Genomic DNA, 22,476 nt, shown 5'->3' with positions numbered 1-22,476 from the left:
GATCTGTCGGATCTTCCTCAACATTGTACTTTTGCAGTAACTGGTTCGTTCTTCATCGTTCTCCAAGTTCTTCCATTCATAATTCCTGACTTCTTTAATTACTTTTATTTACATTCAAGTTATTTATTGGATTCTCGCTTGCATCAAGTGCTCTAGTCTTTGCAATGCTAGAGTAGTAATTAATAGATTAGACGTGGTGTTTAGTCTTGCAATTACCTGGAATTACACCCAATCCTGCGGATTGTTGTGGTAGCCCTAGGGTAGTGACAGCCCTAACGGTCGACGTATTCCACCTCGTTCGGATCGGTGTTTGTAGGACCGTAGTCAGAGCTTCCTAGCCCCCTTCTCATCTCTTTCTGTGGTTAGTGTTCTGATGTCCCGAAATAAATAATCTTTCAAGTAATTCTTGATTCTTAGATCAACTAGAGAACTCTTAGGAAACTTCCTCTCTTCCCACCAAAAAATAATTATATAGTTATCCTTGGACGATCTTGAATCTTAATTAGTACACTCACGTTCCCTGTGAAAAATCGATACTCTGGAATACTCCCGGGTGAAAGCTACATCGGTATCCGTGCGCTTGCGGATTTTTCTGTTTGCGTTTAAAATACCCAACAGGCGGCAGGACCCTCGTGCCGGCTGGCACCTTGATGATAGCCTCCTGCTTGGCTGATGGCCCCTTGAGAAGGAGGGGCCGCGGCGGCGCGGTGAGAACTGGTTGGGCGTAGTAGGATTCGGTGGAGCTGCGCTGGCGTGATGGCATGGCTTCTAGCTGTCGCTCTGTGTTGGCTGGGACGTGAGCGTAGGCATCGGGATCTTCCTTGGGCTTCTTGTTGAGGTCGTAGGGAACGATCTCCCAGTCAGGGTTGAACTCGTCGCCCATTGGAGCAGCGAGGGACTAAGCAAGCTCTAATTGAGGAAGAAAAGAATGATTGAATGAATTGGTGTTGAAAGCTGACGTCAGGGGTCTGTTTATATAGGGGTCAAAAGTGCCTCTAGGGTTTTCCACGGGTTAATCCCGCCGCCATACTTGCGTAACTATCCATCCGCAGGGTTTTTTGGATAGACATGGCCGAGATTATCGTAACGGAAAATGTCGGTGGTGAGGGGAGCCAGGGGAAGGGCGCCCGCCCTCATCTCTAGGGCACCCGCCTTGGGCCTGCCACCTCTGCGGGCCGCTTGCTCATGCGTGTTTCTAGAGGTATAATTGTCCCGAAAAATATATACGTGGCCCAAAAACGTCAAATTAAAAAGGTCGGGCTCTAATTCTCCATCGGAAGGTAAAAATGGATCACGTCTATTTCCTCTAATTCTTTATTGGGTTCTAAAAATAATTTAAGACGTTGACCATTTACCTTGGATAACGTACCTTCATCGTTTTGAAGTGTGATCGCTCCATGGGATGATGAATTGATTACCTTGTATGGTCCTTCCCATTTACTCTAGAGTTTTCCTTGCCTAAAAAGCTTCATCCTAGAATTAAAAAGTAATACCTTATCTCCGGGTAAGAACTCCTTCTTCTTAATTCTCTTGTCATGCCATCTTTTGACTCTATCTTTGTAGATCTTTGAATTGTGATATGCTTTCTCTCGCCATTCTTCCAATTCCGATAATTGCATTCTTCTATGATCTCCAGCAACATCTAGGTCCATATTCCATCTCCTTATGGCCCAGTGTGCTTTGAACTCTGGTTCAACATGTAGGTGGCAAGTCTTCCCATACACCAATTGGTATGGAGACATCCCAATTAGGGTCTTGTATGCTGTCCGGTATGCCTAGAGTGCATCGGGTAACTTGTCCTTCCATGCCGTTCCCATCTCATTTACTGTCTTCTGAATAATGTTCTTGATTTGCTTGTTGGAAGTCTCTGCTTGGACACTTGTCTGAGGATGATAGGGGGTAGCGACGTTGTGACAGATTCCATGTCTTGATAGATAGTGCTCGAAGCGTTTGTCAATGAAGTGTGCTCCTCCATCACTTATCACTACTCTGGGGACTCCAAATCTTGGAAATATGATTTCTTCAAACATCCTCTTTGAACTTATGTTGTCGGCATGCTTGCAAGGTAGTGCCTCTACCCACTTGGAGACGTAATCAACCGCCACCAAGATGAACTCACAGTTCTTTGATGGAGGAAATGGACCCATGTAGTCTATTCCCCAGACATCAAAGAGCTCTATCTGAAGGTTATTGGTGAGTGGCATGGCATCTCTTGTATTTATGTTTCTATGCCTTTGACATGGCCCACATCTTCTGATATATTTCTTCTTGTCTTCATACATGGTAGGCCAGTAGAATCCACACTACCAGATCTTTGAATGTGTACGGAATGCTCCATAATGACCTCCGTATGGTGATGAATGGCATCTATCGATGATCTTCCATCCTTTCTCAATGGTCACACATCTCCTAAGTAAGCCATCGGAGCATACTTAGAAGAGGTATGGCTCATCCTATATGTGTGAACGACTTTCTTGAATAAGCTTCTTCTTGTTCGCTCTTGGTGGTACATACCCTGAAACCATAAAATTAACAATATCTGCATACCAGGGGTCAGACCTGTTGATTCCGTAGAGCATGTCGTCCCGGAGTGAATCATTGATGGGTGGTTCCTGTGGATTCTTAAAGTGCATTCTAGACAAGTGATCAGCAACAGAATATTCTACTCCCTTTTTATCTTTTATTTCTAAATCAAATTCTTGGAGTAATAAGATCCATCTAATTAAGCGAGGTTTAGCATCTTTTTAGTGAGCAGATATTTCAGTGCAGCATGATTAGTGTAAACAATTATTTTAGCTCCAACTAAATAAGATCTAAATTTATCAATGGCAAAGACAACAGCCAGGAGCTCTTTTTCAGTGGTTGCATAATTAAGTTGAGCTCCTGTCAAAGTTTTACTAGCGTAAGCAATTGCATGATGCTTCTTATCTTTAGTTTGTCTCAAAACTGCCCCCACAGCATAATCACTAGCATCACACATAATTTCAAAAGGTAAAGACCAATCAGGGGGTTGAATGATTGGTGCAGAGATGAGTGCATTCTTTAATAATTCAAAAGTTGTTAAACATGTATCATCAAATTTGAAAGGAGCATCCTTGGCTAGCAAAAGAGTAAGTGGTCTAGCAATGAATGAAAAATCTTTTATGAATCTGCGATAAAAAACAGCATGGCCAAGAAAGCTTCGAACTCCTTTTACATTCACAGGTGGAGATAGTTGTTCAATTACTTCAATTTTAGCTTTGTCTACCTCAATACCTCTTTCAGACACTAGGTGTCCCAGCACTATTCCTTCCCTAACCATAAAATGATATTTTTTCCAATTAAGGACTAAGTGCTTTTCTTCACATCTTTGCAAAACCTTGTCTAAGTTTTCAAGACAACTATCAAAAGTTTTTCCATATACAGAGAAATCATCCATGAAAACATCCATAATCTCTTCAATCATATCAGAAAATATAGACATCATGCATCTTGGAAAAGAAGCTGGTGCATTACATAACCCAAAAGACATTCTACGATAAGCATAAGTTCCATAAGGGCATGTAAAAATGGTTTTGCTTTGATCATCAGGATGGATCGGGATTTGGTGGGTACCTTGAATATCCATCTAAGAAACAGAAGAACGAGTGATCCGCTTATCGCTCTAACATCTCATCTATAAAAGGTAAAGGAAAGTGATCCTTTTTCGTGGCTTTGTTCAGTTTTCTATAGTCTATGCACATCCGCCATCCTATGACGGTGCGTTGCGGAATTAGCTTGTTCTTTTCATTTGTAACAACAGTCATGCCACCCTTCTTAGGCACAACTTGAATTGGGCGTACCCACTCACTATGCGGCACAAGATATATAATCCCTACATGCCGCAGCTTTATAACTTCCTTTTTAACTACTTCCCTCATTGCGTTGTTAAGTCTACGTTGGGGCTCTCGAGAAGGTAAAACAAAAGGATCTGTCGAAATGCGATGGGTACAAATTATAGGACTGATTCCTGTAAGATATTGGAGTGAGTAGCCAAAGACTGAGTGATGTTTTCCTAAAACGGTCATTAATCACAGAGTTTGCTCCTGAGTGATTTTATCACTAATGATTATAGGAAACTCTGGATTATTATTCAGGAAAGCATAGGTAAGACCCAGTGGTAAGGTTTAAGCTCTATAGGAGGTCTGGGTGTTTCTGCAAACTCATCTAAGGGTTTGGGTTCCGAAGGTTCAGCCTCTTCTTCTATAAAGAACGGGGCTTCCTCTTCTAAGTTTGGTTCATTTAAAAGCTCTAGAGACGTAGCCTTTACCTCTTCTATAGGATCAGACAAAAGATATGTTTCGGTCTTATTATTCAAAGAATGAGAAATTGTTATAGGAAATTTGAAATCTTTTCCAAAAGAAATGTGTAGCTTTCCAGTTTGACCTTCATAAAGGAGTCTTCTAAAAGGTTGTCCTATCAACAGGTCGAAGTCCCATGTATCAAAGATATAAAAGTTCAAATGAACCATGGAGCCTTCTACCATAAAGGGTAGGACATTCACAATTCCAAGACTGGGGACTAATCATCCTGAAGATTCCTTTATGAACTTTGTTGTGGGGGTTAAAATTAATTTCCCAAATAATTTATGTGCAAAAGCTTCAGACATGATATTGATCCCCACAATAGGATTATAGAGAGCATCAAATTGATCAGAGTCATAAGCACAGCGTATAGATATAGGGAGTGTATCCAAACGGATCACTTCAGAGGAAAGCTCTGACTCCTCCAACCATTCGCTACTCATGATTGAAATAAGCTCTCTCAATTGATATTCATTTGGTAAACAAATGCTAAAATGGCTGCTTTGGGGTTTGTCTATAGAATGGTAATTTGAAATGTTTCCAAAATCGGCAAAAAGATCAGATTCTATATCCAGCATGAAGTCAGGTGGTGGAATTTCTTCCTTTTGTGGCTCAGAACTTGGGATAGCTGAAGCAGATGAAAAATTTGGCAGAGAGTCTACTTCGGCTTTGTAGGTTTCATCATGGAGGGTATTATCCATCTCAGCTTCTAGGATTCTATCTAATATCGCCCTAGCTTCATCAGTAGAGATACAAAAGAAAGAACCTTTACACATTGTATGCAGCATTTGTTTATGATCTTTCTGAAGACCTCGAAAGAAATGAAAAAGAAGAATAGGGTCTTCAAGATTAAGTTTTGGACCAGGTTCTAAGAGATCAGAAAAGTGTTTCCAAAATTTTCCCAAAGTTTCATTTTCTTTTTGTTTAAAAGATAGAACTTCGAGTTTAATGTCGCCGATACGGTCGAGGGAATAAAAATCTAGACAAAAGTTGGCTCGTAAAACTCCTCATTCACCTCATTGTTGACTTACCTTCTGTCTATACCATTGTCTAGCTTCTCCCCTTAAAGAAAAAGGAAAAAGCTTCCAACGTAAAGTTTTATCAGAAATGCCTTCTGTGCGAAGACAATCGCATGTTTGCTCAAAATCTCTAATATGAAGGTAAGGGTTTTCGTCTTCCTTTCCCGAAAAAGATAGGTTCTCAATCATGGCAATTAACCTCGAACTTAACCTATACTGGGATGTTTGGATAGGCTGTGATGACTCCCATGGTAAAAGGTCAGTTTTTAAAGGTTTTGTAAATTGATAGATTGATTTAGAATCTTGGTTTTCCATAAGGTAAGAATAAAGAAAATAAGGAATATAAAAAGATAAGAAAAAGTAAAAGTATAGATACAAGCTAGTAGCAAGACTCAAGGTTATCTCAGCAAACCGTCTTTCTCCCCGGCAACGATGCTAGAAATGCTTGTTGATATTTGGTAACGCAATCAGGAAATGATCCGCAAGCGCATGGATGTCGGTGAGCACTTCACCCGAGAGGTTATCCAGAGTATCGTATTTATATTTTACCACTAGGAGAAAGCGTGCATCTGACTAACCAAATCTATTACTACTAACCTTTAGGCTACAACGACTATGATTTGATGTGAGCGATATATAGAGAAGACTACGACTGCACCCTCATTCTAACCTTGGTAAGGATGATCTACTGCTCTGTTGGGGAGGTTTACGGAATCTAGACACCACAGAGGATGTTTGACCCGCACCTATAAACCCTACCGATCCTGCTAACGGGATTATGGGCTACAAAGGTAGCTACGGAAATGTCACGTTCCTCGCTACTACCACGGTCCGGCTAGATAGGGGATATCTATGAGTATCCTAGCTCAAACACCACGTTTACGCTAGTGATGATTACTCTAAACTCTACGCAAAGAGATTAAAGTAAACTCATAAACCAAAGAACAATAAAACAAAGAACTTACTAGAATTTAGAAGTCGAAATACTGAAGAATCCTAGGAGCAAGCCCTGGGTTAGGAGACTTGATCCTGCAGGTACAACCTCGGAGTAGACACCGACAGGCTGGGCTTCCTCCGATCTACACCTCCACTCTATCTCTCTCAATCTAGAAGAACTAATTCTAATCTCACATTGGATGTTAAGCCCTAGGAGGTTGGAACCCTAAAGGAACCTCTCTCTCTGAATCCTCTCTGGAAAATATGCTAATGAATAATGGGGATTGCTCTCTTGCAGGGGCCAGGGGCCTTGCTTATATAGCCCTCTCAAATGAACGTGGGCCATTGGATCAAACCGACCTTAATTGAACAATTTTTCTTAATCCTCAGAGGCGGTGGAGCATAATCCACGAGACTCGCTGTGATTGCCATCACAGGAGGGCGAGCGCCCTGGGGGGCAGGGCGGGCGCCCTGTGGCTGGGCCCGCTCAGCCTCCTGCTCGTTCGTGTGGCTTCTAGACTCTTCTACACCGAGGAAAATTGGCGCACACGTTAATATCTCTATGTAAACCCGACGTGTGGGCCTTTCCTCGATATTTCGTGATAAACCCTGCAGAAATAGATAAACAACAAAACTCATGGAATTCTGTCAGATCAAACCCTAATTCTAGGTGTTGCTTGCGTATAGGTCCTTTTCCTTATTTATTTGATGATTAATTTTGATACTTAAGGACCATCAACAACGCACACACAGTCGATAACCTACATCCGGTGCAGAGCATCCGGTGTACTCTGCTCTCTCTAGTCAAACACCAAGAGTGCACCAGATGCGTCCAGTGCCTATGAGCACTGCGTCCGGACTTCCTCGTCTTCTCCAAAGATTCCCACCGGCGTAATAGAAAATATACACTTAATTTTCTCAAAAGCGCCGAATCCCGCCGAGTTCGGCAGGAAGGAGAGAGGAACCCAAACTCCTCTCAACCCTAGGAACTCCACCTCCTTTGTAAATGTGCTAACACCGACAAGTGTCCACCACCAATGTGCATGTGTGTTAGCTTTTCACAAACATTTTCCCAAAGGAGTTAGGTTAGCACTTTACTAGATCCTAATGCATATGCTCAAGATATGGACCTAGTAGCACTTGATTCGAGAGATGATCGTGATTTCCCCTCTTGATAGTCGGCTATCTATCTAAATCCGATCAATCACTTCTCTACTCAACTTGGACCGGCAAAAGCAAAACCCTATGTTTATACCTTTGCCTTGACCACTCTACTCCTTGTCTATCACCAAGATCTCCACTTCATGCTTCATCCCTTTGTGATCATGTGGCCACCTTTCCATGCCACCTTGCACCTTCATCACATGTGTTACTATGCCTAGCTCAAATCACTTAAACACAAGACATTAGCAACTTGGTGTCATTAATTACCAAAACCAAACTTGGGCTTTCAAGGGTCAAATGTCATGTTGTGAAATGTTGTCCGGGTTTGAATTGAGAAAGAAAGTAAGTTAAATGGGCTTTCCGGATTTGAGTCCACATTGGTAAGATAGAAGGCTATTTATACTGATGTGCCTATCTTATGGTCCGTCTGGTATGCTAGAACCAAACTGATAACTCAGTGTTGTTCTAAGTTTCGGTTATACTTAGATATCTTTTTATTGCTTTACAGGTAATATGCTTTGGCTCTCCTCTACATCATATTGGGATCACGAGGACCTTTCGTTGAGTTATAGTTGCAGTATAATAAAGTTAGGAATTATATGTGTGAAATTATGTTTGTTTGTTAGAAAAGTGTCTATGAAAGTTGTCACATGAATTCGATCGTGTTTTGGGTTTTATCGTGGCGTTAGCATAGACATACTACTAATTATAAATAATGATTATTATTTTTTACATATATAGCTTTTGCTACATATCTAGATATATATTAGAGTAAAATATATGGATAATCCATTAACTTGTGAGGCTACTCCAATTTGGTCCATCAGGTTTGAAAATGCATTTTGTTTCCAAATCTAGATGAGTGGGTCCAAATGGATGGGGGTGCGCCGATCCGACCGATGCACATGAAGGGTAAGCTTGTGAAAGAAAAATAAAGATAAGAGGCTTTCTACAAATATAAACATAAAATAAAGGGGTACAATATAGACTCTTTGTGCAACACTAATCAAGACTTTGGACAAAAAATACACTTTCAAACCTGATGGACTAAATCGATACAACCTCACAAGTTAATGGACTATCTATACATTTATTCTATATAATTTATCTAGACATATAGTAAAAAAAGACCGAACGACTTATAATTTGTATAGATGGGGTGTGTATATATTTATGTGCACCGTACCTTTTTCGTGAAGGATCTGCACCATACCCAATGTTGCAACGACAATAAATTGTGAAGACACTTAGCATTATGCATGGTAAATTAACGTGGGAGTTGATGTATGCCACTTGTATATGTTCTGTTACCCTCTTTGAGATACACAAATATTGTTGGCGAGCAAAAACAAGAAAGAGAAACATATACTTCTACTTTCGTTTACAGGTAGCGCAATGTTGGGTGGAGCCAACAAGCAAGATGAAATCTGTGAGAGTCCCAAAGAGGGAACTCAAGTTTTAGTATTATAAGCTCAACTAGGTAGTGTACCCGTGCGTTGCTACGGGATGGCTAATATTTTGTACTAAAACATATAGATCGCACGATAAAATAATAATACTGTAAAAATTAATTATCAATATTAAGTTTTATAATGTTGATGTGTTGAACATTATGTTAGAAAAATTGCTTTTTTTAACACATTCATACTATATTTTTTAAAAAAGAAAACGCACGCTCTTACTAAAAATATGATATCATTGTTATACTTCTGTGCGTTGCACCGACATTTATCTAGTTTTCAATACATCATCAGCGAGCTTCATAAATTAATAGATATATTTTCTTTCTCTCAACCCTAAATTTAAAGTCTGATAGTTAAACAACATGGACAAAAATTGAGGCACCCTCCTTCATATACATTATTAAGCAAAACATAGCATCATTCATCAGCATACCACTGGATAAAACATGCTCTATAGCCGATACAAAATATATATATCAAGAAAAAAAAGGGGGGAAGTGACAGGAACTGCAAGTTGGTTGGTTGAAACCACGGTTTCACCCCTGATCACAATCTCTCCACACACACAAAAACTTTTGGAAATGAACATAAGGCAGCCTAGTAATTACTTCACAACCACAGCATTCCTTGATTCAATCCCATTGTGGCAGATGCCATCCACACGTCGCCTGCTTGTTCTGTGGTTAATGCTGGCGTTCTTATCGACCTCCTCGAGAGGAAGCCTATTCTCTTCAGTGACCTACTCCTGCTTCCCTTGCTACTACAGATAAAAAAAACAATGAGTAAAGAAAGAACCACTAACGGCAATGCTAAATGAGTGCACATAGTATGAGCCGATTAATTTTATACCTTTGCAGCAATAAGACATCTCTTGTACGTGCTTTTAAGCTTCCTTAGGTTCATGCTATTATAATTATGTGGTTGTTGCTTCTGCATCTCCTCTGATTCTCCCTCCTTGAAGATGAACTCATCGACTTCACAATGTTGTCAACCTCTTTCAATGCTTTTTCAGTAACTTTTAGTGCTTTTTCAGTAGCATCACCTTCCTCAGAACCCTCCTCCTGCTCTAAACTCATGGCAAAATCATCCAGAGACTTTGCAGTTATGCAACAGCAGCTGGTTTACTTTTCCACAAGCATCGGAGGAACAATGTTACTCTCAGTTTCAGCATCACTAAATATCATGATATTGTCAAGTTCTGGTGGTAGGTCACCAATGAAATCATCATCTTCAGTGGAGGCATCTTCGTTGGCCTCTTCAGTTATCCCAGTTCCATGCAATTTTTGGACTGCACCAGTGGTGTAACTCCATGACTGTCAAAAGAGCATATCTCTCCAGCTCTTTCACAATTCCTGACAGAGACGCATCAGAATAAGAATACACAATTAGTAAAAAATTGGTTCAACGAGCACACCGTTCAGGAACTCAGCAAATGACGACTGAAAAAGCAACAATTAATAATGTAGTACATACAGATCAAAGAACTTATGTCTGGATTAAGCATGCAGACAAAGAATAAACGGGGTGATTTCAAAATGTCCTGGTAGGTCTATCGTCAAAGCAAGAAAATTTCTAAGTCCCATCGGCGTCGTTGTCTCCATCACCCGGCTGACTTAGGTCCACGCGCTGATGGAACTCACGGCCGTGCGCTGCCGCTCCTCGGTCCGCTATGCTGCTGGTCGCCACACCTCAGCCATGCACGCGCCTTCTCCGCCCGCTGCATAGGCCATGCCTCGCCTGGCCGCAGACCGCCGCGGCGTCCACATCCCAACCTCGCGTAAGGGTTAGCACCGCGCCGCCAGCGTCGAGCAGCGAAAGAGAGGCGGGAGATGCCCGCGCGAACGAAGGCGGCGGCGGCGCCCGCGGTGATCGGGGTTGGAGCTCACCCGCGCCAGGGCGACGGCGCCTGGGCCAGACCTCGTTTGAGCCAAGGCCGCGTCCCATGACCTCTAGGTTTGGCGCGTCGGGCCTGCCGCACCTCGTCCCGCCGACCATGCTGGCCTGGGGATGCTAGCGTCAGCGCGAGAGCAGGGCTAGCGCCGCCGGGATTCCTGCATGGTGGAACAAGGGGAGGCAAAGGGGAGACGGGAGGAAGACGGCAATATGTGGGGAGTGGCGGCGTCGCGGGAAGACAGGAGCAGGTTTCCGAACGTGATGTTTTTTTCTAGATTTTTCCGTGGGAATTACGGTGCAGATGGGTATCGACCCGCGTCTGTCATCGATGGTTTCACACGGAGAGGAGAGACGGAAGCGACCCAAAAATGTCGCACCATCTGATGGTCTTACTTTTGGTCTTTTTAGTTGTATATGTAGGAGATAAGCACGGGCAAGAGACAGAAAAGCCTATGTGGGTGTGGAAAAAGAGCTGTCGATCCTCTTTCAGAAGGCAAAAGCTTTGTATGTATACACTTGTTATTGAAGTCTAGGAAACGGGACGTAAAACCTTCACTTAGTCCCGATGAAGTTTCAAAAGAGTATTGTTCTCATCTAATGTTGTGACATATCAGCAAATTTGTTGAGTTAAAATATAAATTACGAAGAGAGAGAGAGAGACTATGTTCATCTAGATGAAACCTATTGTCACATTTACCAAAAAAAGCTAACATGATAATCTTGATAAATATGTTATGAAACTTGCTAGTGAGATCGATCTTAGATTAATTCAGCAGGGCCCCACCTAAATTAAAAGTAAGGTTCCTAGTTTGGCCGCTGACACCAGGGGCACTGCCGCTAGAGTTGTTATGTGATATTTCCTTCGTCCGTACAATGTATTATGACTATTTTTAGACAAAATAAGAGAGAAAACAATAGACGCATGTATTCTTCACTTAACTTCCTAATTTATTGAAATCTGATCCTATTCTGCATGATTAAAAGGTGCAATCTAAAAAGTTTCTTTATACAAAAGAGAGAGATTTACCTGTTTGGCCCTAAAAAAATGGCTCTTCTTTATATGGCCTATTTTTTTGAACTTACCTCTATGGTCCTGAAACGAACTTTCATTACTTTTATGGCCAGCCATACATTTTCAGCAGTTAACGGTGTTAAGTGGAGGGTAAAAAGATCATTTTGCCCCTAGCGTTAAAAAACTACAGAGTTTTGTTTGTTTGTTGTATATTTGGAGTAATATTTAGCAAATAAATTCATATATAATAGCAGGGCATATTTGGCATAAAAATTTGTAGAGTTTTGTTTGTATATTATGTGTGAATTTATTTGCTAAATATTACTCCAAATATACAACAAACAAACCAAACTTTACAACTTTTTTTACAGCAAGGGCAAAATAGTCTTTTTACCCTCCAGTTAACAGTTAACATCAACCGCTGAAAACGGACGAAAGGCCATAGAAGTAATAAAAGTTCGTTTGAGGGTCACAGAGGTAAATTCAAAAATAAAAAAGTCATATAAGAAAGAGCCATTTTTCTAGAGCTATACAGGTAAATCTCTTAGAATATAGTAAGCACTCAATTACTTTCAACTCTCGTATTTTTATTTGATGAATAAATATTATTTTCTTATTCCCTAATATAAATATATTATATTTGAAGACACCTTTCAAATGTCAGATTAAATGTTAACCAGTTTTTGTTACGGACACGTGAGCATGTCACGTGTGGCGGAAAGCCGAATCCACCCAAACCTGGTACAGCCACCAAAACATTCCGCCCCGGTCTCGGCATCCTGTTTCTAGCAAAAGGCAACAGAAAAAGATTACAGGAGAAACCGAAAAAAAAAAACTCCCTTTTTTCTTCTTTATTTTCTCCATCCTCTTCGTCTCGACTCCGCCCACAGCGTCCCCTCGAATCCCTTCGATCCAATCCCCAAACCCTAGCAGTCCGCCATCAGAGTGTTGGGTGTACCCCCTTCGTTAACCCGCGGCCATGGCCCACGGCGGCGGCGGCGGGAGGGCGAAGGTGACGCCGAACCTGGCGGTGGACGGCGAGGGCACGCGGACGCTCAACCTCACCGTGCTGCAGCGCCTCGACCCCGCCGTCGAGGACATCCTCATCACCGCGGCTCACGTCACGCTGTACGACTTCGACACCGACGTCAACCAGTGGGTGCGTGCCCCTGTGCGCCTGTCTGATTCTCCCCTAACCCTGTGATTCGTGGGTGAAGAATTTGGCTGGTTGGGCCTTATTTGTGTGCTCGGTGTTTGTGTGTTTTATGCAGAGCCGGAAGGACGTGGAGGGGTCGCTATTCGTCGTCAAGAGGTCCGTCTCATCTCTTTCTCAGAGGTCTAATTAGATGCACTTGCATAAAAATTGAAACTTTTACAGTTTGTCGATGTCGTTCATTTTAGCAATTTCTATCTACTAATAAATCATAGACATATTGGTTGTCTGGTGATCATAGGAAACTAAATTCAGAATCTGATTACTGTACTGGCAAAATTATGTTCAGTTGTTCTGTGAATTGCTTCTTTCTGTTATCCTAGTTGCATAGTAGGGCTTTTGTTCTTTGCCAGTTTAAAAGCATTGTACTAGTGAGTTCTGCTCTGCAACCTTTTGAGAGATACATACCAGGGTTTCTATGTTTGTTTATTTCGCAGTTCAGTAGATTACCATGTTGGGCTACTTTAAGATTTCTAAAATTGCCAAGAATGAATGGAAGCTCAGACAGGGAGAATTCACTTTCTGCAAGTGGAACAATTGCATATGTTTCTATTTGTTAGTCTTCCAGTTCTAGATATGTCTCTTATTCTGAAGCTACCTAAAATGTTGTGGGCCTTAAGAGTCATCAAATTTTTGCCGTTCACGTTTTCTGGCCATGTTTATACCATTTGCGTCTTCCCAACAAATAGTGTATATTTCTTGCAGGAATGCTCAACCCAGATTCCAGTTCATTGTCATGAATCGCAGGAATACAGGTATTTTGTCCTGCATTCTTTTGGGGTTGTATAATCTGCTGTCTGAATTCTCTTATTGATCATGTGTAACCTTTGGAAAAATTTCACATGAGAATAACTCAGGGCCTGTTTGGATACAAGGGCTAACCACTAGCTAGCTAAAAATTAGCCCAAATTAGCTCTAGTGCATCCAAACAGGAAAGCTAATTGATGGGCTAGTTTTTTAGATAAGTCAGTTGTGAGCCAACTAAGCTAGCCAACCCTAGCTAATTTGAGCTAATTTTTAGCCCAACTAGTAATTAGCTATAGCTTATCCAAACAGGCCCTCAGTCGTGTGGCATACATGATAATCGGTATCAAACTGGCAGTCTGAAACTTCAATTAACATCTTCGTGAGCTCTGTTTTTCTGTGAATAATAGTTATCTTTGGCTAACATCTCTTTGTTCCTGCCCATCAAAAAATAGTTTAGATTTTACACAATTGATCTAATGAAGCCCATAAACTTAGTTTTCAGGGGAAAACCAAAAATATTTCTTTGCATAATTTGATATTGATGTTGCTAACTCCTTCCCCTTTTGTTAATACTTAAAATCTAATAAACTATATGGTAACATTCACACTGAAATAGTTCTCCAGCTGAGAAAGGAGCAGGTAATGGTTTTATTTGTCAAATTAGTAGATGATAAATTGAAACTCTTGTAGTTCACTCATTTTCTATACTTTGTCCATTGATACAAAGCCACAAGACATTCACCTTCAAAATGTTGATAAATATTTTTGTATTTTATAATATTCTATAATATCCAAATTTGTATTGTTACTTTTTAAACTTGTTGGTGATTGTATGTTTAGTTTTTATTATTTTTCTCAAATGAGATTGGAAGGAGCTTATTATGTAAAGTAGTCTGCTTGTATCTTCACATTGCCATTAATGTTTTCTTCATATTTCGTTCGCTTCCACTTGTTAACAGATAATCTAGTTGAAGATCTCTTGGGAGATTTTGAGTACCAACTCCAAGCTCCTTATATAATGTACCGCAATGCTGCTCAAGAAGTTATAGGAATTTGGTTTTACAACTCTCAGGAGTGTCAAGAAGTTGCAAACCTTTTCAACAGGTATCAGTTGCAAACTTGTAACTATTACTCCTGCTTTTATCTTTAGGGCCCTTCTCCTTGTCATGAATTGCAATAAGCAAAGGCAACTTCATCAAGATATATAGTCTAGTTATTGTTTATTGAGAGTTGTGTGTGTGGAGTTAACACTAAGATATATACTCCAGTCATTGTTTATTGAGTGTTGTGTGTGTGGAGTTAGCACTAAGATATATAGTCCAAATTTTAGGTATCAGGAGAGATATAACCCAAATTTGGGTATCCTCTCTCCTCGAGACCCATTTGCAGAGAGTGTTGTCTTTTAGGTCTTGTTGTTGGAGAAGACTAAAAATAGGTATGGAACCTTTTACCTGTAGCGCTACCCAAAGGACAAATGAGTCTTATATTTTGGGTGACGATTGTTGGAGATAGTCTAAATGCCTAATATTTGCTGTGCATTGGTATAAGAGTATAAGACATGTGACAATGGTAGATTCTACATTCTTTTCTATATTTTGGTTAAAAAAACATGTGGTGACTCCTGCTAAAAAGTAACATTTTAAATGTTGAAATCGAGTGTTCAAGTCTTCCTTCAGGGCGTTGCATTGAAGTCCCCAACCTTGAATAAAGACACCACTTAGTTTAAGTCGGTAGGCCCATGAACCTGTGTTGTGCTAATGTTCCCAGATATACAAAGTTTAGCAACTAATAAAACAATAAATATGCAAGCGAACACTCAATATTGTTTTGATATTGTCTATGTAGATGTGATAGCTTTTATCAATATGAGAATCAGGTGTGCAGATATATTCTACAGCAGTTTCATACTGTTATTTCTTTGCCACGCATCAGTGCTTTTATCTTATTGTATGTCTGAAACTATCTGAATAGTATAGTTTTAAAAATTCTCAGAGCTTTTATATTCCTTTGGTGACCAATACATCACTCTGCACAGGATTTTGAATGCTTTCTCGAAGGTGCCACCAAAGCCGAAGATTCCCTCTGTTCAAAGGTACTTGAAATGTTGTGCATTACGGTATGGTGGGAGACATGCTAATCGGTTGGACTTGGACATGGTGCAACCTATTTGACACTTGTTTTTGTCTGAAACAAGTTAATGATGCTGCATTAACATGGCCAATGACTACTTGTTTTTGTTAACTTATTTGACACTTCACCTTACTCTTAATGTTGAGGCATGGCATCTTATGTAATGTAAAGCTTTTTTGGGTGGTGGGGGGTGGGGGAGTTGGTTTTTACAGTCGCTAATTAATCCTGTTTTCAGTGAATTTGAAGAGTTGGAAGCAGCACCTGCATTGGTTGAAGGTCCTCTGGAACCGCAAACGTCAAGTATCATGTCAACTACTACTCACGTTCAAGAGGATCCTTTATCTGCATTTTTCAGTGTATGGAAATTGTTCTCATTAATTTTACATTGTATTCTGGTCGTCTTAACTACATGAACTTTTAGCTGCTTTTCAGGCTAAGATTGTTATCTACTTTCTCCAGTATATAGCTTTTATTTTCTGTGTTTAAATGTGCATCTCTGGGAACAGGCAGCTGCAAATACTGGTGGCAACTCTGCTGTAGCTGTTGCAAGGCAACCAATTCAACCTTTTGGTCCTACTCCGGTGGCTACACATGCGGCAGCTAGTATCACTACAGCACAATCGCCAGGCTTGCATTATTTGCTTCCTTCACAAGCCTCAACGGTTTCTGGGATGCTTGCTGATGCTCATGGTGGCACTGGTTCTATAGGAAGGTCCACAAGCCTTGTAAACCCATCACTTTTCTCACCATTGACGTCTTCACAGACAACAATGATGCGCAGTAATCCTGCAGTACCAACTGCTCCACCTCAACATCCTCGTACTGCTCAGCAGCCGCAAAGTGCTCCCTTGCTTCAGCCTTTTCCGTTACCCACAGCTTCACCATCTCCACCATATGGGACTCCATTACTTCAACCGTTTCCGCCACCTAATCCGTCGCCATCTCTTGCGTCTGCACCAGTCTTGAGCCCAGCACTGTCTAGAGACAAAGTCAGAGATGCATTACTGAGACTTGTTGAGGTACACTATTCTGCTTATTTCTATTTTGTTGTATGATTTGAATGCATTATTCTTTTCCTGATTATGAGAATGCCCTATTATTTAATTGTTGGCTTTGAATGTATTGCTTGTTCAAGTCTAATTTATTTAGTCTTTGGTATCTAGCTGTAGTATAGGCATATATGGGTGACAAGCTAGCACCTGGAAGTTCTGCTAGACTTGTGCTTAATTCAACATCAAACTAGAACAGACTTGTAGATATTTTTATATCTCTTGAATTGTAGTACACTAATTTGTTCCTAGCTGCATTCCTTCATCTGAGACATGAAGTTTATTGTTTGTGCCAGAATGATGAATTTGTCGATTTAGTCTACCGCGAGATCATGAACAGACAGTAATGGATTTTCAAGGTACAGTCCTCTCCATCAGGCTAGTTTGTGTTGGATTCTCTGATTATCTGTTGTCTAGCCTATTCCAAGTTATCCTGTAAATTCATTGATGAAATCCTTCGATTGGTGGAGTTTGTACTATTAATGTACTTTCTACATCTGTAAATGGTTACAAAATCTGTGCTGTATTCGTGGTGCAGAAAAGTTTTGTTCTGAGTATATCTTGAAACTTCTGCTGAACCAAACATTTTGGGACCTACCATACATCCTCAAATGGACGGTTGGTCATGTTTTAGCGAAACAGGTATCCAACGAGTAAAGTTGGAGGCGGCTACAAAACAGAGAATGCGGCAAAACTTGCATGATTGACTGTTTGCACGCCCGCGCAAGCAAAATGGCGAAGATTGTTTCCTCTGTCCTCCAAAAGCTAGAACTTCAAGATGTAATATTAGATTAACCAAATATGCAGGGTAAAATAACAGGGAAAGCATATATCTGGGTTAACGTGATATCTTCGTTGGAGCCTCTAGTTAGTAATAGTAAGATAAGATTATCTAAAAACAAGTAATTACACAACCATTGAAAATACAGCAATCGACGGCGTTTCTATTTTCATCCGAGACGGGGGTGTTTGGGACTGCTCTACAAACTCTGTTCCACAAACTCCACCATTGAGCAGCTCTACAAAAAACTGAAGTTTACCTCTTTAACTGAAGTTTACCTCTTTAGGTGCTTAAACAACTCCATCCTTTTTTCTCGAATTGAGTGCGTGGAGCTAAAACTGTTTGGCTAAAAAACGTGAAGCGGAGCTGAAAAACGTGGAGTGGAGCAGTCCCAAACACCCTCTATATGTAGGTAAATTCAGATAAGCTGCTTGCTTGGGCTTCACCCTACTTGAAGGCTATGAATAAATTGAATTCCTTCATTTATACAGCGCATGCTACTAAGCTTCGTTCTCATGGTCTGCTCTGCTGCCTAGTGCCTACACTAGTTTCTGAGATTGACGCTGCAAACGAACAGAGCCTGGGCAAGGAGGGTTTGTTGATCTCCACCTACCGTGAAGGGGGCTAGCTGGAGGCCGGCCCTTGGCATTCTATAAATAGAGAGTTGTTCGCCCCCATCACAACAACTCGAGCTCCTCCTCATCTCAACTCTTGAGTGCATCGAGCGAGAGAGACCGCACCCATGGCCAACCTCCAAGTCACGCCTTCCGCCGCCGCGTTCGCCGAGTGGAATGAGCTTAACTTGCAAGGCCTCTACTTGTACCACACGCCCTTGGGCACAGAGGCCAACCAAGCTCAGGTCATAGACACGGCGCCGATTGGTATTGGTGCCACCGTAGTTAACAACTGGGCAGTGTATGACGGTGCAGGCCCAGATGCAACTCTTGTTGCCCGTGCACAAGGCTTGCATATCCAAGCCGGGAACTGGGTCAATTCCTTCAGCCTAGTCTTCGAGAATGAAAGGTACGGTAGGTAGGTATATATATATATATAAGATGACCTTATTATTAGTTAACTAATTAATACTCCAGTGGATAGAGAGACGAGAAGTGATCATTATTATTTTTTGAACTTTGTTAAGTGTTCCCTTATTAGGAATGAACTCTGTTAAATATTCTTTCTTTGCCATTCTATTTATAAAGTTGAATAAAAAAAATTATTTATGAAGTTATGTGAATACTTGCTTGATGCAGGTTCAGTGGGTCTACACTTGAAGTGATGGGGATAACTGTTGAGACTGGAGAGTGGGCTGTTGTTGGTGGCACCGGTCAGTTTGCTATGGCAAATGGTGTCATCTCCAAGAAGTTCCATGAACAGAGAAGCGACGGGAATATCATAGAACTTAGTGTCCGTGCTTTCTGCCCAGTGCTAAAAGAGACAAGGGTGAGTGAGATGCATGCATGGCCACAATAATTATATGTTTCTTAAATTATCAGCGGTACTGCGAAAAATTATACCTTATCACTGTTTTTTCAATTTTTTGTGGGTGCGGACGTACCTACAGTTCACTGTAGGTATCCGCTCCTGACTAGTAGTTGTTCATCAAGCCGGTAGCGTTATTTATTTGCTTTACCCATGTACATGCACGCAGTATGCCGTCACAAAAATTGGACCGTGGGGTGGCATGGGAGGGTCTCCAATGGACCTCACAGAGGCGTCCAAGCGTCTGGAAAGCATCACCGTTTGCAGTGGCATGGTGGTGGACTCCATTGCATTCTCCTATGTCGATTTTTCTGGCCAAAAGAGATCTGCTGGACCCTGGGGTGGTTCTGGTGGAAACCCTGAGACGGTAAGTGAACTAGTAGAAGATTGCTCGATGGATTCACAAAATGTACATGCATATATATGATGACCGATATATATATAATACAAACCACCTTTTTTTTCCCTATTGCTTGGTACATGCAGATCCAACTTGCTGAGTCCGAGGTGGTCACAGAAGTGTCTGGGACAGTCGGCAACTTCTACGACAACACCGTGATAACCTCCATCAAATTCGTGACAAACCTTCAAACCTATGGGCCTTGGGGGGACGGGCAGGATGCTCCATTCACCATCCCCGTGCAGCCAGGCAGTGGCATCGTGGGCTTCTTCGCACGTGCTGGGGACTGCCTTGACGCCATTGGCGTTTATGTGCGTCCTCTCTAGACTTTGAGAAGCAGCTGCTTCGTCAGTTTGATTGCAGTTGGTTTCATTTCATTTCCTACGGTGCCGGTGCCCAAACTCCCGCGTGTGCAGGCCCTGTCGTCGACCGCCCGGCGGCCGGCTCTCTCCTTCGTCCTCCAGGCCAGAGATGAGGAGCTGCCCCCAATCAAAGGTATTGCCCCGGATCTCACCACCCAGTTCCATTTCCGCCAGTTCTCATTCGCACGGCCTCTTTTCTTAGGACATCATCGCCCCTACCGCCATACCTTCACCTAGAGCTGATTTTATTTGCGATGGTGTAGGGGGAGGGTGTTGCTTTTGAATAGTTCATCATCATGTGATTTTTTTGCGACTTGTTTAGTACTTCAGATTATATTTCACATATTTAGAGATTTGAATCTGCAACTTAAATGGCTAACTGTCCTGTTAGATACTTGGATAGAGCACAGATTTAGAGATTTATAAATTGTTTATGATCTTGCTGTGATGACCTGACATGTGAGTGTGACTGAACTCAACTGAGAACTTGACACTCTCACATCATAAAGTTCTTTCCTTATTACAGTTCCCTCTAGTTCGTTTAACTTGGTTATAGTGCAATATCTATCTAACTTAATTGATGTAGTTAATTTAAATTTGTGGGTTCACAATCTTTTTGGCAGGTAGCATGGAGGCTAAAGTAGTCATGCGTAATTCCCATATGCAGCCATGCTTGCAGCACCGGATATTGACAAGATGAAAGGTACTGAGCTGGCTAGAGTATGAAAAAATTGCTGATTTTTGGTTTTGTACTGCAAGAAAAATACTTAGAAAAAGTGAGATATTAGAGGAACCATGAAGAAAACTAGTATAACACCCCAAAATAAAACCAGGGTGTTATAACTAGCAGCATAGATCGTGTGCCTGACATACTGTTCTTTTTATAAAGCAGCTTATCTTTATGCTACAAACCAAAGCCATTGACACACGCCGCTAAATATGTGGTAAGTGCTTCCAAAAATAAAATTCAGTCCTCTAGTATATTTAGTATTGTGTTCAAGTTCCATTTTCAAATAATTGTGTGTATTATTATGTTGTATATATATTTGTTGCAGTGCCACCAACAATCTATTTCTGGCAAGGGATCTGGCTTCTATGCTGCCCACCACTTGATTTTAGCCATGGGACAAACAAACTTGGAATGCCCTATTCACATCTAATTAATTTAGTGTACATGTGCTGCTATCCTCTAGACTAATAAAGTTACTAAGATATAGTGTGATCTGTTAAAGTAAGTCACAAGTCATTGCAGTAAGCATGAACCACATAATATCTTTCTACAATTAACAAAATAATATGTTTCTTTAGTAAGACTGCAGGTATGCTTTGTTGAGTCAATGTCAGATTTGTTCAAACCGTGGTCCCCTCTGGGATCGTCAGCGCCTTGGAGCAGCAGCTTCTTGACCTTTTAATGTACTTGTGATGCAATGCAAACATCATCCATCCATGATTCTTCACTATGCAGCTAAGCTAGCTGCCACCACCATTTCTCACTGTAGTCACACAGTCACACACACACACAATGATAGTTGTTTATTGTAATTAAGACTATATGCTATGTCTGGATTGGCTAGTTGAATTACATATTTTCCATTGATCTTCTATATTGTACTATTGTACTGTGTCAAGTTTTCTTTTTGACCAAAGTTCTATCTTGACACAGGAATTTGAAGTGTTGACGAAGCCCATTGATGTGCACATGATTAGAGAAAAGTTGGCCATGTTCTTAGTGACACAGGTCATCAACAAGAAAGGAGAGTTCTATCATCCGAATCAACCATCAGTGATGTGTGTTTCCATTAATATGGGTCCATTGATGTAGTGTGTGACTGAATAAGTTATGTCCAATGTTGTGATGGATTTCGATCCTATTGTGAATCTGTCAATCAATTTGATATAAATGTGGATCTGTCAATGTAGTGTGTCACTGAATATTGATGGCTTTCATATATGTGCAGTGAACCTGTGGTATGTGGCTCTGATGAAAAATGCAAGTGACATTAATGACTAGACGTGTCACTGTATTTCAGACGTGTATTATTACCACGTGTCACTTGTTTATATGCTATCAGTGACATGTTAGGTTCACATGAGTCACTGATATCTAATTATTAGTGACGCGTACTGTTAGTGTGTGTCGCTCATACCTCCTTATCAGTGACGCAATTTATCATTAGGTGTTGCTGCTACACTAACATTAGTGACGTGTGTACTAAATACGCGTCGTTGGTATCTTAACATCAGTGATGCATGTACTAAATACGCGTCACTAATTTGTCCACATCACAGACGTAATAAAAGTGACGCGTCTTTTCCGCGTCACTAATGACCCTATAGACGCGTCACTAATTAGCTTTTCTAGCATAGTGTGGGCTTATTTCAATTGGCGTGATCGTCAGACCCATACTAGCCTTGGTCGTGACCCCCAAACTGGTGAGGTTGTTGCAAATCCCGCTTGGTACAAACAGGGTCCCGGGGTACTAACTCAACCTATTTCATAGCA

At 41.1% G+C, this 22,476-nt stretch overlaps 2 protein-coding genes and 1 long non-coding RNA gene across 3 annotated transcripts in view; all 3 read left to right on the top strand.

The window, feature by feature from the left end:
• Positions 1-8,915, top strand: part of LOC110432264 — a 35,311-nt gene extending 26,396 nt beyond the window's left edge. Inside the window, exon 4 of the long non-coding RNA XR_002449683.1 lies at positions 7,950-8,915. This is a non-coding gene — a long non-coding RNA (uncharacterized LOC110432264). The remainder of the gene's footprint in view (positions 1-7,949) is intronic.
• Positions 12,592-17,517, top strand: LOC8081821 (mRNA-decapping enzyme-like protein). The gene is made up of 8 exons (XM_002461724.2): positions 12,592-12,968; positions 13,081-13,121; positions 13,728-13,777; positions 14,729-14,873; positions 15,805-15,861; positions 16,135-16,255; positions 16,406-16,918; positions 17,245-17,517. Exons 1-8 carry the CDS (start codon positions 12,789-12,791, stop codon positions 17,293-17,295), a joined length of 1,158 nt encoding a protein of 385 aa, XP_002461769.1. The 5' UTR covers positions 12,592-12,788; the 3' UTR covers positions 17,296-17,517.
• LOC8081820 lies at positions 18,433-21,874 on the top strand. Its single transcript, XM_021454675.1, has 7 exons — positions 18,433-18,752; positions 18,983-19,172; positions 19,381-19,578; positions 19,698-20,106; positions 20,597-20,676; positions 20,866-20,917; positions 21,637-21,874. The coding sequence occupies exons 1-4, from the start codon at positions 18,472-18,474 to the stop codon at positions 19,935-19,937; spliced, it is 909 nt and encodes a 302-aa protein (XP_021310350.1). The 5' UTR covers positions 18,433-18,471; the 3' UTR covers positions 19,938-20,106; positions 20,597-20,676; positions 20,866-20,917; positions 21,637-21,874.

Source organism: Sorghum bicolor, chromosome 2 (assembly GCF_000003195.3).
Source record: "Sorghum bicolor cultivar BTx623 chromosome 2, Sorghum_bicolor_NCBIv3, whole genome shotgun sequence".
Taxonomy (NCBI): Eukaryota; Viridiplantae; Streptophyta; class Magnoliopsida; order Poales; family Poaceae; genus Sorghum; species Sorghum bicolor.
The sequence above is the reverse complement of the archived record's forward strand: the minus strand, read 5'-3'. Positions and strand labels throughout refer to the sequence as shown.

What these genes read in the sequence shown, in the direction of transcription:
- LOC8081821 (XM_002461724.2), top strand. Translation starts at nt 12,789, where the DNA reads ATGGCCCACGGCGGCGGCGGCGGGAGGGCGAAGGTGACGCCGAACCTG. An exon ending in TCGCTATTCGTCGTCAAGAG is followed by an intron (nt 13,122 to 13,727) that starts GTCCGTCTCATC and finishes TATTTCTTGCAG; the next exon opens with GAATGCTCAACCCAGATTCC. An exon ending in GTTGCAAACCTTTTCAACAG is followed by an intron (nt 14,874 to 15,804) that starts GTATCAGTTGCA and finishes CACTCTGCACAG; the next exon opens with GATTTTGAATGCTTTCTCGA.
- LOC8081820 (XM_021454675.1), top strand. Translation starts at nt 18,472, where the DNA reads ATGGCCAACCTCCAAGTCACGCCTTCCGCCGCCGCGTTCGCCGAGTGG. An exon ending in CTAGTCTTCGAGAATGAAAG is followed by an intron (nt 18,753 to 18,982) that starts GTACGGTAGGTA and finishes TGCTTGATGCAG; the next exon opens with GTTCAGTGGGTCTACACTTG. An exon ending in CAGTGCTAAAAGAGACAAGG is followed by an intron (nt 19,173 to 19,380) that starts GTGAGTGAGATG and finishes ACATGCACGCAG; the next exon opens with TATGCCGTCACAAAAATTGG.